This window comes from Heloderma suspectum, chromosome 3 (genome assembly GCF_057233095.1).
Source record: "Heloderma suspectum isolate Gila_16-S chromosome 3, 16-S_ref, whole genome shotgun sequence".
NCBI lineage: Eukaryota > Metazoa > Chordata > Lepidosauria > Squamata > Helodermatidae > Heloderma > Heloderma suspectum.
In genome coordinates, this window is record NC_139460.1 from 7,046,552 (window position 1) to 7,064,492 (window position 17,941).

The 17,941-nt window shown below is 42.3% G+C and overlaps 1 protein-coding gene across 6 annotated transcripts in view; it reads left to right on the top strand.

The window, feature by feature from the left end:
- FCHSD2 (FCH and double SH3 domains 2) overlaps positions 1–17,941 on the top strand; it is a 225,663-nt gene that overhangs the window by 185,252 nt on the left and 22,470 nt on the right. For all 6 annotated transcript variants that reach the window (XM_084842414.1, XM_084842413.1, XM_084842411.1 and 3 more), the window contains 2 exons: positions 2,120–2,224; positions 12,056–12,217. In XM_084842414.1, the coding sequence (XP_084698540.1) occupies positions 2,120–2,224; positions 12,056–12,217 (267 nt within the window). The remainder of the gene's footprint in view (positions 1–2,119; positions 2,225–12,055; positions 12,218–17,941) is intronic.

Below are 17,941 nucleotides of genomic sequence, written 5' to 3' on the forward strand. Positions count from 1 at the left end.
CCCTACAACCCCTACTGCATGTTGTTGGTTGTAGGGTGGGTACATAGTCACCCACGCCACGCCGTGCCACTTCTCTGGGTTCGGACAACACGTCAACACACGCTGCAGCGCGGGTGAATATGTAAACAACTGGCTTGCGCACGCAGGGGTGGGAGGAGAACCACAATTTCTTTTACCCCCACAATCGTGCAAATCCAGCCAGTCTGTCAGTGAATCACCACCCTGTCCTGCAAGCTGTTTTAACTAGGGTTTACCGCATGATTATTTTAAGTCATATTCATCCTTTAAAAGAGTTTACCTTTGTCAGAGAGGTATCTTTTCTGTGTATTAGCCCTATGCTGCCACCCTTTGCTACAGTGTCATTTTACTGATGTTTAATTTCAAAAAGCACCCAAAATTAGATGTGTCTGTTCAGTCCTTCTCCTATCTATCTATCTATCTATCTATCTATCCATTTCATTTCTATAACGCCCAATAGCCGAAGCTCTCCTATAAGCATTCCTGGCATGAACTGACATGTTTTCTTAATTTTCAGGGGGAGTTTTTACCTTATTCTATTAACCCCCCTAACTTCTACGACTTCAAGTACTCTCTTTAAAAAAAGATAAATGCGGTAACTAAAGTCACAAGGAAGTCTTTCTTCAGCTTTGGTGCTACACCAATACAAATCTCATTTCTGTTTAGACTCAGAATTGTTTCTGTGTGTTATATGCAAGCTTGTGTGCACACACACGGACACACTTTTAAATACAGTTAAGTCTGCAGGGTTCATTTTTTATGCAAGCCAGACAATGTGGGGCAAAACATGTAATTGATAAGACCAGAAAATTAGGGGCAAATAAATACCCCCATTGATGTATTTCTGTATTCTGGGTTTTTACATCAGTTGTCCCTTGCTTTCCAATTCTGTCATTTAAAAAAAAAAAGAGGGGGGTCCCCAACCTTTGTGGGCCTATGGGCACATTTGGAATTTTGAAAAAGTGCCCTGGGCACCAGTATGAATTGGCTGCTGTAATGGCGTGGCCAATCACAGACATGTTGGGTGTTCCCCCCCTTCTGTGTGTGTGCTTTCTTTTTCTCCCTTTCCCTCTCTCTACAACTCTTATCTTCTCTCTCCCTCCATCCCCACACCAAGGAATAATTGAGTGGGTGCCTCAGCCTGGCCTTGCGTGGGCTTCAGATATAGAACAAGCTACATTACAAGTGTTAGTCCAAGCATGCCCACTCTTTACACATGAAGACTTCTAATTTGTTTATTTCTCTTTTACACCTTCCTGGGACTGGAACTACTTTTTCCCTTCAGCACAGCATTAAAGCCTTTCAAACATTGTTTGGGCAAGAAGCTCAAAACTGCACATGTCTAAGCAATTGTATTTTAGTAGAAGATCCCAGAACAAGGGGTTTCTCCTAGCACTTCCACTCTCTCTTCTCCCCCGAGAAAAAAAAACTTGGTTGTCTTTAGCACAGTTGGAGGCACTGCTGTTTATAAACAAAAACAGCTGAGAAAGACAATTTCAAGTCCTTTTTTTTTTTCTTTTCTCTCCTGCCCCCTCAGATGGAAACACACTATTCAGTCAGAAGGGTACAACTGTACAACCACTTGGAAAGTAGCTCTTGTCCATCTTTAAATGCCCAAAATTCAGAACAAGTGCCAGCTTTTTCAGTAGTTTGAGTTGAGGGATGGAACTTGTGTCCAATACAAGCTCTGTTTGGTGCAATAGTGGCAAGGTTGCTATTGCCATATACAATTACGAAATGAGAGGAAAGGAAAGGTTCCTCCTGTGCAAGCACCAGGTCATTACTGACCCCTAGAGGGACTAGAATGTAAACCCATGGTAACAGAGCCCTGGGTTTGAATATAGATCTGTAAAGTGAACAGGATGGTGGCAGGCGTAAGTCTGCTAAATAAGGGACAGCTACTGAGAGTGGGGTATTTCCATCTTTTTTGTTTCTGACTGACTATGAAACAGGATTGTGGTTTATCTGTTAATGTCTGTATATGAAGGGACCTCTGCAAAAGGGGCTGGAGTAAAGCAGTTGTTGCAGAACAGTTCAATTATTCAGTAAGCAGCATTTTTTAAAACATATCAGATAATTTCCCCTTTCATATTTATGGCAGACTCTTGAGGAATTAGAATGCCACGGGCCTGTGGTGTCTGAACAGAGCCGAGTAGAACTGGAACTGAAGATAGATGAAGCCAGAGAGAACATCCGCAAAGCTGAGGTGAGAGGAATATAGTTCCAGCATTGTCTTTGTTTGGGGCAGTAGCGCAGAATTCATCAGCTACTTGGTCATCTTGCATCAGTGGTACATTTTGAACACTTGGGAGCTATAGGGTAAATGTTTTTTAATTGTTGTGTGTTTAAAAACACATTTAAAACATGCTAAAGGGTTTATGAGATCTGCTTTAGATTGATAAAACTTAGAATATGAGGCAGTGAAAGAAGATGTAATAACTTTTTTTAAAACTCGGCTGTCCTGTGTTAAGGTTTATTGTCACTGATTGAAGAAATCTGTTGAACGGATTCTGCCAAGTTTCTTTGCTGAATGGGCTGCACTAATTAAAAAAGTAGAGAAAGGGGAAACTCTAAATATATTAGGATTGTTATCTCCCATGTAGTTTTGACAATCCAAAATATTGGCTGCCTTCAGACGTCATGCTGAACCATAGTTTAGCATGACAAGAACAAGCCTTAGGCTCACGTAGGCTCTGAATTCAACAAACTGGTTAATCTTACCAGTGCTTAGTAGAAACAAGCAGATTTCAAACTTTACGAAGCTGGTTTGTTTCTGCTTACCATAAGTAAGATTAACTACAGTTTCAGGTTTGAACAACATGCTTCCAGTCTCCTCATAGCTATGCCGGAGGAGGAGTGAGGAGGAGGGAATATGTAGACCTGAGGCTCCCTGCAGCTAGTTCTCATCACACTAAACTATGGTATAACATGAGTCTTAATGCAGCCACTGGGTGCAAATTGTAGTTGGGTAGGTGGGTTTACAGACCTGAGAGCATGACATGTATCAGTTTGAATTCAACTCTATCCATAGAGGGTTCCTGTCTTTTTGGGATCAGTTCCTTGGGAAGCATGGAATCTGATTCTGCATGCTGTTTCCTCCTGGACATTTGGGCTGGCTGTGATAACAAAAGCTCATTGCACCTGTGGAGGGATTGACATGTGGATGAGGTGCTGGTACTTGACACTTGTTAAATTAGTTTCTCTTTGGTCATTCTTGTGTGGTATGTTGCTCATGGTCCAGTGCAAACATAACGCTCGCTCCTTGATTTTCAAATTGGGAGAATGCCACAAGCTTGTGTGCTGCCTCTCTTCCCATTCTAAAACCAAGGGAGGGGGAAGGATCATGCAGTTCCCAAGGCTGGCTCCTGATTTGCAAACCACAGCAGGGAGGCAATGTCGTTTCTGCACCATCTGTGTCTCTTATTGTTGAAGCAGTTTAAAGGGTGGTTTCTGAATGCCAAAACAAGTTTGCCACATTTGAGATGAGCCAGCAGCTTTGTCTGTCCTGCTTCACTTTAAATTCACTCTGCCTTTGTGATGAGACTGCCAACCACCATCAGTAGAAGACCTTCAACTGATGTTGTCTCAAGAGAATTATATATGTCACCTGTAAAGCAGACGTAGCTGAATGTGTTGTGCAGGCATTTTCTGTTACTGAAGGGTCAGGTATGCAGTGTGCATGTGCTTCTCAATTTGCCCTTGCTCTTGGATGTGCAGAATGAGGCCATGGCTAGAAATGCATTTTATCAGTTGCATCTGAAGTGCCAGCACTTTCATGGAAAGCAAGGACACTGGAGCTATGATCACACAATATTAAATATGCAGCCAGACTACTGCAATTTGCTTTGACCCCTCTGCCTTTCAAGTTTGTTCAGAAACAGCACCTGTTGCAATGCAGAAGCCTGTTTGTTAACCAGGCTGGGCAAAGGGAGCACATAGCTCCTGTACTTCCTTTTTGCATTGGCTGTTGATTAGCTCCAAAGCTCAATTCACAGGGCTGTTTATTAAATGTAAGTTATAAATGGTCTGGGGCCATAGGACCTGCAGAAACACCTCTGCCTCATGAGCATTGCATATGCTGAGATCATCTGGTGAGGCCCTGCTGTATATTTCATCTCGTTGGAAAATTCATTCAATGACTGCCTGTAACAAGGCCTTCTTCGTGGTGGTGCCAAGTCTGTTGTAAAGAATTCCTCTCTTGTGTCAAACTCTTCCAAGGTTTAGTGGGGAAGCTGAGACATTTTTATTTTGCCTTGCCTGTGGCACTGGTGAAGTAAATGAGCCAAATTTTTGCTCACTCTGTATTTTATTTTCTGTCTTGTCTTTCTTTCTTTCTTTCTTTCTTTCTTTCTTTCTTTCTATACCGGCCAATAGCCGAAGCTCTCTGGGCAGTTCACAAAAATTAAAACCAAAAAGCACAGGATAAAACAACATAAAATATAAAAGCAGTAAAGCCACAATATAACAATACAACCAGAATAAAACGTAGCAGCAATGCAGAGAGTTAAAATACAGATTTAAAACACCAAAGCTAAAAGACAGGAACCTATAGTTAGGCTTGAATTTTTAATTATTGATTTTCATTTTGTTATGCAATATGCTGTTGGGCGCCAGGTGTGAGTGAAACTTCCGCATTTCACACCAGGGGAAATGCACATTTACCTCTTTGGACATTACACCAGAAGCCAAAAAATGAATGCACAAATTATAGGTAGATAAAAACTACCATCCTTCCTTTAAACAAGACGCAGTCTAAATAAGAACCTTAAATGAGCACTTTTGTGCTGATTAGGTGCCAGTGAGAAATGGATCACCAGATCAGGCTGGCAACTTGAGTCCATTTTAAATTTAAGGTTGGAAGTTTTTATTCTACATTAGGCCATGAGTTTGCCCTGGCTTGAACAAACTGTGAGTCTGCACACAGTAGGGAAGCAGGATCATACCTGCCTTATCCACCAAATTTTTCTGTCCTGCCTGTAGACAGAAACATACTGAACATGCATAGCCACAATGTTTGCATAGGTCCTACATTCATAATATCCAATGTGCATAGGCCCAAATTAGGAAGTTTATTAACATACATAAGAGCCATGAAATGACCGTGCTATTTGGATTAGACCTGTAGGCCTTGTGTAAATATTACATCCCAGTGTTGATTCCACCCCAGCCTCACATAGCCCAAGTTCATCTGAATCAGGCCTATTGTTTTACCAAAAACAATTCTCTTTTGCAAATTAATCCCTTGCCATGCTTTGCACGTGCCGTAACTGTCAAATCTCAATGCCTATATTTTAGACATTTAGTGTTAGCTTATTTTTGCTGCTACCTTTTCACATTTTGTGTGGTTCTCAGCACATAGTAATAGTGAGGGAGTCTAAACTTAACCTTGTGTATTTTGGGGAGAAAATAAGGAAATCAGTGAGAAAATGAGATCACACTTTCCAAAAAAATAAGACACCTGCTGCCATCGTGCAGAAAACCTTTGTGTGGGACGACTGCAAAAGCATCAAATGTATATATGCATATATCTCAATCAGAACGTAAGAAGAGTCCTGCAGGGTTTGACCAAATATCCATCTAGTTCCAGATCCTCTTCCCAAGAGTTGCCAGCTTGATGTTTCCAGGAAGTTCCCAAATAGGACACAAAGCCCTTCCTTAATGTTTGTCCCCAGGCTGTGTTGTGTGCTAGGTGGGATTTGGATATTCAACGCTCGACCACGGCTTGTCACATTGTGCAAACCTGGAGTCCATGAGTTATGAGAGGGTTATGCAAACAGCCCACCATGGCTTAAATAAGCCATGGTGGGCTGCAGTGTAGATGGGCGAGCAGCCATTTTGAATATTCAGTGCTCAGCTGCCACTTGTGTTGTGCAACCCGGGGTCCATTGGTTATGTGAGGGTTAAACAACCCTCACATAACCCATGGGCTTTGGGTTCACATGACATGACAAGACATGGCTGGGTATTGAATATTCAAAATGGCTGCCCACACGTGCTGCATCCTACCATGGCTTAAATAAGCCATGATGGGCTGTTCAATCATGTGAACTGGACTGTTACAAATTGGTTGCAAGCATTCACCATGCCTCCGTTCAATACATTATTAGTTTTTATCTTTATTATGTTGATTGTGGTTTCTAGGGCAGCCCATTTTTGTTGCTTAATTGTTTGAATTTTGGCAGTTTGCCTCCCGTTTATGAAGCCAAAAATACAGCTTGCTGAAAAAACTTTCTTTGTGCCCTAATAAATGGGTTTTCACCAAAGCTGTCTGGACGTGCTTGCTAACATGTGGAACAGGCAAATATTTGTACATGGAAATTACTGTAAAATTGCAAAAGTCCACTACTCTTGCAAAACAGAGTAGTATTTAATGCTAAGGGTTTTTTTGCATAATGCCCTATCCATCTGCATAAATTGCTCAAAAAATAATAATGAAAGATTCTGTTTTCTCTCGGGTATTTTGCTTCCTATAATACATTGCTTATGCAAATATATAGCTAAATTTCAGATTTAATAGAATAATATTTTCAGATGTTATTTTTCTGCTAGTAAATCTTCTCTTAAGAATGTTGAACTGAGTCATGTTACCAATAAATTATGTTCATAGACATATGTGCCTAAAATTAGATGTCAGACTTCGCTGTTGCCATAATACTGTTGCCTTTATGAAAGCTGCATTTAAAAATATTCAGAGTAGCCTTACTGCTTTAACTAAGTAGTTCAGAAGCATACATTTATCTGTTCACTGATATGTGCTGCTCATGTTTGTGTCTTTTATTTAAAACATTTATAAGCTATTTTTCCACATGTTCAAAGTGGCTTACATAGGACAAAAGCAATTCAATATTTTTAAAACAATGAAAGCATACAATAACATATCAAGAGAACAAAAAGTTAACAGCGTCCACTGACTTACATTTTTGTGAACCGCCCAGAGAGCTTCAGCTATTGGGCAGTATAGAAATGAAATGAAATAAATCCATCCATCCATCTATCTCAACTAATAGCCTTTAAGTCCAGGCAGGATAAAAGCCCACCAAAATAGGTACAGTTTACTCCCTTGCCTAAAGGCAGCCTCATGTATTAGGGAAGATTATTTCACAGATTTGGGGCCATCACTATGAAGGCCCTACTTTTAGCCTTCTGAGAGAAGGAATATGAATCAGGGCCTGATTTGATTAACATACTTGCTGTGAAGGCTGAGATGAAGTCTCTAAGGCCAGGGTAGGCTACCTGGTGCCCTCCAGCTATTTTGGACTGCAGCCTCCATTCACTCCGTCAGCATAATCAGGGGCTATGGGAATTTTAGTCTAAAACATCTGGAGGGCACCAGGTTGCCTACCCGTGAAGGAGGCATTTGGGTTCTTTAGAAGAAAGGGTTCTTTTTCTGAGTATGGCAGCCTTCCCCAACCTGGTGCCCTCCAGATCTGTTGGAGTACAACCCACCCAGCCAGCATGGGGAAGGCTGGACTATGACAGTGTCTTGATTTAAGTCTGGGGTGGTGGTGGTGACATAATATTTAGCATGCAAAAAAGTCACTGACAGAGCAATCCTACGTATATTGACTTGTAAGCCCCACTGTGTTCAGTGGAGCTCACTGTCATGTAAGTGTGCATAGGATTGCAGCCTGAAAGAAACTAAAATCTAAGATGGCGCTCTATGAATACACCAAAGTGACTTAGACAATGTAAGATTGATCAATTTTTGTTTTTGGAAGTGTTAGCCAGGTGCATGTTACTGCTGATTTGACTGTGGTTCATCTTTCAAAAGCCTTCTCTTCAAAAAGACTTCTCCTTGTGCTCTGTGAAAGATTCTCTCAATCTTATGCTCAGAGGTAACATCAGGTTAACTGAGTTGGCTGTGTTGATGTTACAATCAGTTCCAAAATTTGATGACATTTGGGTGTGAATATTGACTTTCACTGCATTTTAGATATTCACTATAACATTGATGCAAAAGCAACTAAGTGACTGGTACAATCTTGCCAGCAGACTATTTTTAAAAACAACAACAAAACCGTTTACTGGTTACACATACGCTTACATTTTGCACCATTCACTTGGCAATCTTGTGGTTATCCATATGTTCTAATAAACCCCTTTGAGCAGAGAGACAGTTGATGCCTTTTAAAAAGTAACTTCAGAAAAATTAACAGCTCTGCTTTGGTGTTGTATCCTGATCTTGCTTGTAGAAGTTGTCTTTGTAGCTTTGCAACCTATGACATCACAGGGTCGTTCCAGCTTTGGGAGGGTATTTGCACTCTTCCAAATATTTGCCATCACATATCTCCCTATGGTGCTGCTGTAACAGGCATACATTTCATATTTGTGCTGTTGTATACGTTGGAATATTGCATCCTAACAACTTCAATCAGCTGGTGCAGCCATTTCTAGCATTAGGTTTTAATACTGCACTTGGGTTGTTGGTTTACTCTAAAATGGAGTTCCTTGTCATTTTGGATATCCACAGAAGTTTATCAGGGGTTAAGCAGTGATAAGGTAATTAATGTCAGACAAGTTTCCCTGTAAATCCATGTGTCAGAGGAACATAGGAAGGTGCCTTATACCAGATCAGACCACATAGCTCAGCAGTGCCTATACCAAGTGGCAGTGGCTCCCTAGGATTTCAAATGGGTTTATTGCAGCCCTGTCTGGAGATGCCAGTGATTGAACCTGGGATCTTTTGCATGCAAAGCAGGTGCTCTACCACTGAGCTGGCAGTGCCACGCATTGGACAAATTCTGCCACTTGTATAGAGCAAAATCAAGACCTAACAAGCACTGCCAGATGACTGAAGCATGGGCCTAAGAACAAATAGCAGAATCCCCTGCAATGTGCAAGAATTCTATGGAAGGTGCACTGGAGTTCCTAGGCAGAAAAAAGGGTTCCCAGAAGTTCAGAAGTTGAAAAAGAGTGTGTTAAATCAAGAGTTTGAGAAATGAACAAAGGAGGTCCAGTTTCTTGTAGGCTAAATGAAATGTAGCTTTGGATGTATGGAAAGTGGAGAGGTAGACTAGGAAGAGTTGGAGGGGGTATCTTTTCTCTGAAAGGTTCAAAGTTTTGTTTATACTAGGTATCCTGTGGCACAGAAGAACAGACAGGGTCCATTATTCTCTTACTTCATGAAAAGTTCAAAGTAACTCTTACTGTTCTGCTCAGAAATATTTTATCTTGGTGGGCTAGGCACAGGATGTGATATAACTGTGGCTGCTGCTTTTTGTTTCCTTTGTTTCTGAAGCTGAGATTTCTCTCCCTCTGTTGGAACTTCATGGCGCTGAGACTTAACAGGCAAGGAGAGCTAAAAGTGCTTCATATTATAACTCATTCTGAAGCTTGCTTAATTACACCAATTTTGGCTCAAGTGCACTGACTGCCTGTAAGCTTTTGGACTAAACTCAAGATGCTGGTGCTTTCCTTTAAAGCCCTGATTGACCTTGATCCACTGTATCTGACGGAGCACCTTCGCCAGTATGTTCCTTCCCGCTCTTTCAGATTTGAGGATGTAGCAGTGTTCCTACCATTAGGCAGGCTTGCTTCTCTGAGGCAGGGCTTTCTCTGTGGCCGCTTCCATGCTCTGGAATGCCTTTCCCAGTGAGAAACATGGGTGGCTTCTCTGCTGGCGTTTTGTGTCTCAGTGGAGACTTTTATGTAAGAAAACTTTTCCTGACTGCTAGGTTTTCTTTTTAGAATTCTAACTACTGAGGTGATGGCGTATGCTGGTGGAACATGCATTTTTGTACTTGTTTTCTGCTGATAAACTGTGCTTAAGAACATAAGAAGAGCCCTGCTGAATCAGACCAAGGGTCCGTCTGGTCCAGAATTCTGTTCACACAGTTGCCAACCTGCTGTCAACCAGGAACCCACAAGCAGGACACGAGTGCAACAGCACTCTCCTGCCCACATTCCCTAGCAACTGGTGCTTGTTTACCACCTCAGATGGGGGCTGCCCAAAGTTTAAGGCAGAGTAACGCATAGGTCAGGATTTAACTCCAGTAGCATCTGATGAGTTACTTATTTTCTCTTCATGTTTTCTATTGGGTCCTCTGCATTTTATTAAGCATTGAAGGCAGTTAAATGTGGTTTTGTATACACCTACACTCTGTAGCATGAGAGACTTCTGATTTGCTCTCTCCTCCTTTGAAAAGTTTGACATCTGTGGCATATTTTAAATGATTAATCTGATGGTTTAGTGATAACCAGCATTGCATGAGTGGCCACGACACTGAAATCTTTTCCTGGTTCAGTAGCCTTGCTCTTTCCCACAGAAAACCTGCACTGAACTGTTACTGTCCCCTCCTCCCCTCCCACTCCGTAATCTAAATGTAACCTATTTTTTGCATAGTGTATTTCTGTGCTTTCTGGGTTGTTGTTCCTATTTAAAATATATGCTTGTCACTGTCTCATCTTACAAATTGGGGTCAGTGAAATGGAAACCTTTTTCCCTTGATTCGAGGGCATGCTGCTATGAGGGCTGCTTCCCACGGAATGTTTATGCAATGCCGGAGTGCTCTCATAAGTCATTCCCATGTCTAAATCGTCACATGGAAAGAGTTTTCCCTATTTGTGGAAGAGATGGAGGTACTGCCAAGCTGCTCACCAAATCAACAGCATACTTGTAACCCTTAGGCAGACATGCCACTGCCACGTGTAGGATTTGATTGTGAACGACTCTGCTCAAGACTTTGAAGGTTGCAACCATCATTGTGAATTGTGCCTGAAAGTACAGGTACAGCAGTACTGGGACAGTGAATACACACCTATTATAACCCCCCCCCCCTTCCTCCAGTTAAAATTGTAGGAACATCAGGGGTAAATTGGTGTGCTGTTCCTTGCTTTATACTTTGGGGGTTGGTAGTTTCAGATTTAAAACAGCTTATCCTTCATGTTTTGAATCTTTGAACAATAAGTCCAAATTAGCAGTCAAGTCTCAGCTTGAACGTTGCAGAATTCACCAGCATCGCTATTTGAAACTACTGAAAGGCCTCCATTTAAAAAGGGTGCATCCCCCAGTCCCCTCAAACGTATGATGTCAAGGTGGTAAATAGAGACTCCTTCTGCAATATTCAGCAAGGGCAGAACATTGAGATTTTCTCCATTTTAGGCTTCATGTACAGGTTAACCCAAAATGCTGCACACCAAAGGGTAACATTTCAGTAAATGTTCAGGTTGTTATCTAGCTATGTGATTCCTTTTGAGTGCCACTTAAGTACCATCTCTGTGAAGTTTGGCAGAACTGAGAGGAGGGGAAATTCAAATCCATCCAGACTTCTTTGCAGTACTTAGTGTTTCCCAAGGGATGGGTGGTATTAACTGGCATAAGCAATACTATTATTACAGTAATGCATGAAAATTATTTCTTAGTCTTTGGGTTTGAAAAACAAATAATGCGAGCTCTCCTTTCCGTCTAGTTTCTAAGCTTTAAATGTTTGTTGTCATGTTCCAAAGCTTGAGCATATGAACCTGCCTTATCTGCCTGTTTGTCTCCCTTGTTCTCTGTTGTTTTCTCTTGTTTTGTGCTGACTGGCTTTCCCAGCCCTACTGTGGAGTCCATCTTAACGGGGGGGGGGGGTGCATGTTGAACCTAGAACCCCCTGTATGCGAAGCACATGCTGTGCCGCTCAGCAACAATCTCTACAACCCCAAACACCCAGCAAATAGCAGACCTCTGGCGGTACAGTGTTTACCCAGAACACAAAGGGGTTGTGTTTGGGTGAACCCAAACTCCAAAGCTATAGCGAAGGTGTTTCAAGAGTCACAATTTATTTAAAGGACACCTTCAAATCAAACAATAATTGCTCATAAGTGATTACTTCTCTCCTAAATGGTAGATATGGTCATGAAAATCCAGGCTTGTGATCTGGACAACTTCCGTAAATGTGTTTTATCTTCTAATTCAGACAGCAGTTCTGAAGAAGCTGCAGAATGAAATGTATACCATTCTAGGCAGGAACCTCTTGATAATATCCCTACCCGCTCCCGAGACAATTGATCCAAGAAGCAGAAAGATCCCAATAACACTCTCTCTTTGTCACCATAGATAATAAAGCTGAAAGCGGAAGCTCGCCTTGACCTATTAAAGCAGATTGGGGTTTCGGTGGACACGTGGCTGAAAAGTGCAATGAATCAAGTGATGGAGGAACTGGAGAATGAGCGATGGGCAAACCTCCCTACAGTGGCCAATAATGGTTCTTCACACTTGGTACAGTTCTGATTTCATCTCTTTGCCTTTCTTTGAACCCTTAGTAGTAGTCCAGTGCTGCACCACAGTGTGTCAGCATCATATTTAATACAGTTTAAGTGGAATAAATAACTGTGGCTTATCAGTGGATATTAAAAAGCATCTGCTGTTTATTTCTAATTTCAGTCCAGTATATATCTGGGTGCATATTCTGAATCAAAACAGATAAGAGGGCCACACCTATTGTCACATTCCTTTGTCCTCCCCCTTCACAATCAGCACACCACAGGAAACAAGTCTTTGGGCTATACTACTTTATTAATTAACAACTAACTTCTTTACAAGAATGCAGATTCTAGGAAACTCTCAGACTGTGAAGAAACCGCTAATCCACACATCTACAAATATCAGGAGAGGAGAGGAAGTGGAAGTTAGAGGAGTTGCCAGCAGTCTGGGCAAGAACCTCTCAGCCAGACTAGCTTTGCAGGGATGCCCCTCCCTTAGGGTGGCTCCCTCCTATGCTGGCTTTCACAAGTGGCCAACCTGGCAGAATATCTGAGCCTTGCCTCTACCTTTTCCCTAAATAGACTAAGTAATGTCTAAAATGTTGACACTTTGTAGTTACACCAAATTCATCTTCAGTCATCAATGATGACAAGTTTTGTGGCATCGTAAAGACTAATGTATTTATTGTATCATGAGCTTTTGGGGGCAAAAGCCTACTTTTTAGTGTACATGAAGTGAAGAGTGAAGATGATGGATACGGTCCAGTGGAGGTTAAAAGTGGAAAGAACACACATTGAAAGCAGGAGTACCGCACACATCAATAGGGGAGATTCAGGCTCAAAGGGTTGACAGGTGAATAGATACAGATGGGTTCTGCACACCCAACTTCAAACACAAGTACTAAAAAATAAAGTTGCTACATGCCTGGTTGATGCTGAATGCACTGAAGTAGGGTGTTATTTAAAACAAAGAGTAGGAAGACTTTAAACAAGAGCTGTGTTAATAGGATTACAAACTGTCTGGCCTTGCTTCAGGGATCTGATTTTACAACTGTCTGAAAAGTGAGATACCAAGATTGTAGGAAAGGAATTTATCCAGGAAGCATAAAGAAAAGAGTTGCAAGGCATAGTTGACTTACCCTTTTGTGCTCCTTTAACCACTTTGGTGTGATAGAGTAGGGAGAAAGTAGACTGGCATTTTCTCCTCTCTTCCCAGTTTTCTTTTTGCTACTTCTCATATATCCTGGAAGACGGTGCAATGAAAAACAAAAAGACATTTTCAGGGACAGGTTGTCAAGCCCATGACAGTGAGGGCTGGTGAAAGGGAGATGACAGCAGCATTTGCAATGAGAGGGTAAGGAGGAAGACTAATCAGTATATCAAAAGCTGGGGCCAACAGTTGAGTTTCCTTAGTAATTGAGGCTTAGCAGTAATTCCTGTTTGACAAGTTGGAATAATTAAGGGCCAACGCATCACTGACATTGTTTCTCCAGATGGCATGCAGTAGTGATCTTTTGGTGCTGGCCGTAGAACTATCCAGGCTGAAGATGATCTCCAGAAGCTGACAACAATAAAATTCCTAACAGCTTAGTCAGCATGTAAAATTTGCATGTGCCTGTTTAGCACATGCTGGAGCACTTAGCTTGGGCTTTAAGGCACTTATACCACAGTGCTGTGAAGTGGAGGGAAGGGAAGGGAAGGGTGCACAGTGTTCATGTTTTCATGTTTTCCTAATTGCTTTGAGTGCATTTTTCCTGTGTACAGTTTAAAGAACACAGCACAATAGCGTACCACAACTGTAGAACTCCGTGAGCTCAGTGGTGAAGCATATGTTTTCCACGCAGAATGTCTCCAGTCCAGCTCATGACAACTTAAGTTAGAGCAGCCTTCCCCAACCTGGTGCTGTCCAATGTGTTGCACTACAACTCCCATCATCTCCAGACAACATTGAGCACCAAGTTAGAGGACCTTGGGTAGCAGGGCTCGGGACGACCTCCACCTGAAACCTTAGGGAGCCTGTGCCAGTCAGTGTAGACGGTATTAGGCTAGATGGGCCAGTGCTCTGACCTGGTTGTGCACTAACCTGCCCACCTTCCCAAGTATAAACAGAATCCAGTGTTTCCCACCCAACCCCTAGTCCCTTTTTGTTGGAAGGACCGCTTCACACTTTGTTGTTGTTGTTCAGTCCTTAAGTCGTGTCCGACTCTTTGTGATGCCATGGACCATAGCTCGCCAGGTCTTCCTGTCCTCCACTCTCTCCCGGAGTGTGCTCAAGTTCATATTCATTGCATTGGTGATGCTATCTAGCCATCCTCTGCCGTCCCCTTCTCCTTTTGCCTTCAATCTTTCCCAGCATCAGGGTGTTTTCCAGGGAGTTTTCTCTTCATATTAGGTGGCCAAAATATTTGAGCTTCAATTTCAGCATCTGTCCCTCCAATGAGCAGTCAGCGTTGATTTCCTTTAGGATGGACTGATTTGACCTCCTTGCAGTCCAGGGGACTTGTAAGAGTCTTCTCCAGCACCACAGTTCGAAAGCATCCGTTCTTCAACGCTCAGCCTTCCTTATAGTCCAGCTCTCACAGCCATACATTACTACTGGGAAAACCATAGCTTTGATTATACGAACCTTTGTTGGCAAGGTGATGTCTCTGCTTCTTACTATGCTGTCTAGGTGTGCCATAGCTTTCCTCCCAAGGAGCAAGCGTCTTTTAATTTCATGGCTACAGTCACCATCTGCGGTGATCTTGGAGCCCAAGAAAATAAAATCTGTCACTGCTTCCATTTCTTCCCCTTCTCTATGCCAGGAAGTGATGGGGCCAGATGCCATGATCTTAGTTTTTTAATGTTGAGTTTCAAACCAGCTTTTGCACTCCACTTTCACCCTCAACAAGAGGCTCCTTAGATCCTCTTCGATTTCTGCCATTAGGGTGGTATCGTCTGTGTATCTGAGGTTGTTGATAATTCTCCCGGCAATCTTAATTCCGACCTGTGATTCATCCAAACCAGCGTTTCTCATGACGTACTCTGCATATAAGTTAAATAAGCAGGGCGACAAGATACAGCCTTGTCGTACTCCTTTTCCAATTTTGAACCAATCGGTTGTTCCATGTCCGGTTCTTACTGTTGCTTCTTGACCCTACAGGTTTCTCAGGAGACAGGTAAGGTGATCTGGTACTCCCATCACTTTAAGAATTTGCCACAGTTTGTTGTGATCCACACAATCAAAGGCTTTAGCGTAGTCAATGAAGCAGAAATAGACGTTTTTCTGGAATTCTCTTGCTTTCTCCATGATGCAGCGAATGTTGGCGATTTGATCTCTAGTTCCTCTGCCTCTTCGAAACCCAGCTTGTACTTCCGGTAGTTCTCGGTTCACATACTGCTGAAGCCTAGCTTGTAGGATTTTGAGCATCACCTTGCTGGCATGTGAAATGAGCACAATTGTACAGTAGTTTGAACACTCTTTGGCATTGCCCTTCTTTGGAATTGGAATGTAAACTGACCTTTTCCAGTCTTGTGGGCACTGTTGAGTGTTCCAGATTTGTTGGCATATTGAGTGCAGCACTTTAACAGCATCATCTTTTAGGATTTTAAATAGCTCAGCTGGAAGACTGTCGTCTCCGCTAGCTTTGTTGTTAGTCATGCTTCCTAAGGCCCACTTGACTTCACTCTCGAGGATGTCCGGCTCCAGTTCAGTGACCACACTATCATGGCTATCAGGGACATTCAGATCTTTCCTGTATAGTTCTTCTGTGTATTCTTGCCACCTCTTCTTAATCTCATCTGCTTCTGTTAGGTCCCTGCCTTCTTTGTCCTTTATCATGCCCTTCTTTGCACAAAACGTTCCCTTGAGATCTCCGATTTTCTTGAAAAGATCTCTAGTCTTTCCCATTCTGTTGTTTTCCTCGATTTCTTTGCATTGTTCATTTAACAAGGCCTTCTTGTCTCTCCTTGCTATTCTCTGGAACTCTGCATTCAGTTGGGTATATCTTCCCCTTTCTCCCTTGCTTTTTGCTTCCCTTCTTTCCTCAGCTACTTGTAAAGCCTCATCAGACAGCCACTTGGCTTTCTTGCATTTCTTGTTCTTTGGGATGGATTGAGTTGCTGCCTCCTGAACAATGTTACGGACCTCTGTCCATAGTTCCTCAGGCACTCTGTCTATCCGGTCTAATCCCTTAAATCTATTCATCACCTCCACTGTGTATTCATAAGGGATATGATTTAGGTCATATCTGAATGGCTTAGTGGTTTTCCCTACGTTCTTCAATATAAGCCGAAATTTTGCAAGAAGCAGCTCATGATCTGAGCCACAGTCAGCTCCAGGTCTTGTTTTGACTGACTGTATAGAGCTTCCCCATCTTTGGCTGCAAAGTACATAATCAGTCTGATTTCGATATATGATAGCCTGCCAATTATTTCTTTCACATGTACTCCCAGTCTACACAATAGCATCGCATAGGAGATATAGAGTTAACAAGCCCACATAGTCTGGCACTTAGAAGGAGCATGTCAAACATAGGAGAGCAGAGTGTGGCACAGTGCGTTGGCATGGTGATGGTGAAATTGACATTGTTCAGTTAGAATAATTTATGGCCATAGATGCTTGACATACTCTGGGTGGGGAATATGGTCCCCCAATCCATTTCAGTTGGACATTCCTGGCTTAAACAGTGTTGGAGGTGGAGAGCGGTGGGCTGGCCTTCCAGTGGTGGTGAGGCTTGAAAAGTTCCTTCTCCTTTTCATATGCCTGCTTTTTCCTGTCCCCTTAGCACCCATTGCTCACTTAAGCCCAATTTCCATGCCTTTCCCCTTCTCAAATTTCTTCTATTGTAAGAGTCCTTGCTAAATAAATAGAATTCCTAAGACTAAATAATTGGCAGGCAGAAGGAGGACCTAACCCTTCCTTCCTTTCAGTGATCCTTCACTGCAGATACTTTTTTATTTTTTTGCCTTCCTCAGCTGGGATCCAAAGCCAGAAGTAAGGCTGGCAAAGAAAGATTGCCGGGGTGGGGGGCCATTTTCTAGAAAGAACTGGGTGCAGGAGATCTTCAGGACTTCTGTCTACCCACCAATCATCTTGTGTAAGCACCTCTCCTTCCCATTTTCCTTTTACCTCTGCAAGGTTGGAGATTATCTAAATCCACCCTAATGTATTTATTTGATTTATACCCTGCCTCTCTACCAAGAAAATGGCACTCAAGGTGGCTACTAATCATAGGAACCAAAATGTTAAAATAAAAATGTGGTTGAAACAATAAAAAATACATTAAAAACAGTACAGTAACAGAATAAAAACACCACCCAACCCAACAGACTAGCTTACATGCCAGAGACCTGCTTGAATAAAAATGTTGCCAGCGTTAAAATAATTAAGTTAATAAAAATGTTCCACTGCCAGTGGAAGAACAGCAGATGGGGAGCCAACCTAGCCTTCCCTCATTTGTGTTTATGGGGTGCTGTGAACCACTCTGGGGACCCCTAAAAGGCCCTGATAATGTCTCTGGGCCATGTGCTTGACAGCTCCACCCTAAGGGCTTTGTTTCCACAAATGAGGTTATAATTAGAATTGCAAATTGGGCTCTAGAGTTTATGAGATGCCCATGGTGGCATTGTTGGATGTGATTGTTATTAAGGTGCACATGGCATGAAAGAGAAACACAAGCAAAATAATATAGCTCCCTACCTCCAAAGAATGAGCAGTCAACATTTTGATAGGGGAAGGGAGGCAGAGGCAAGGGCAAGG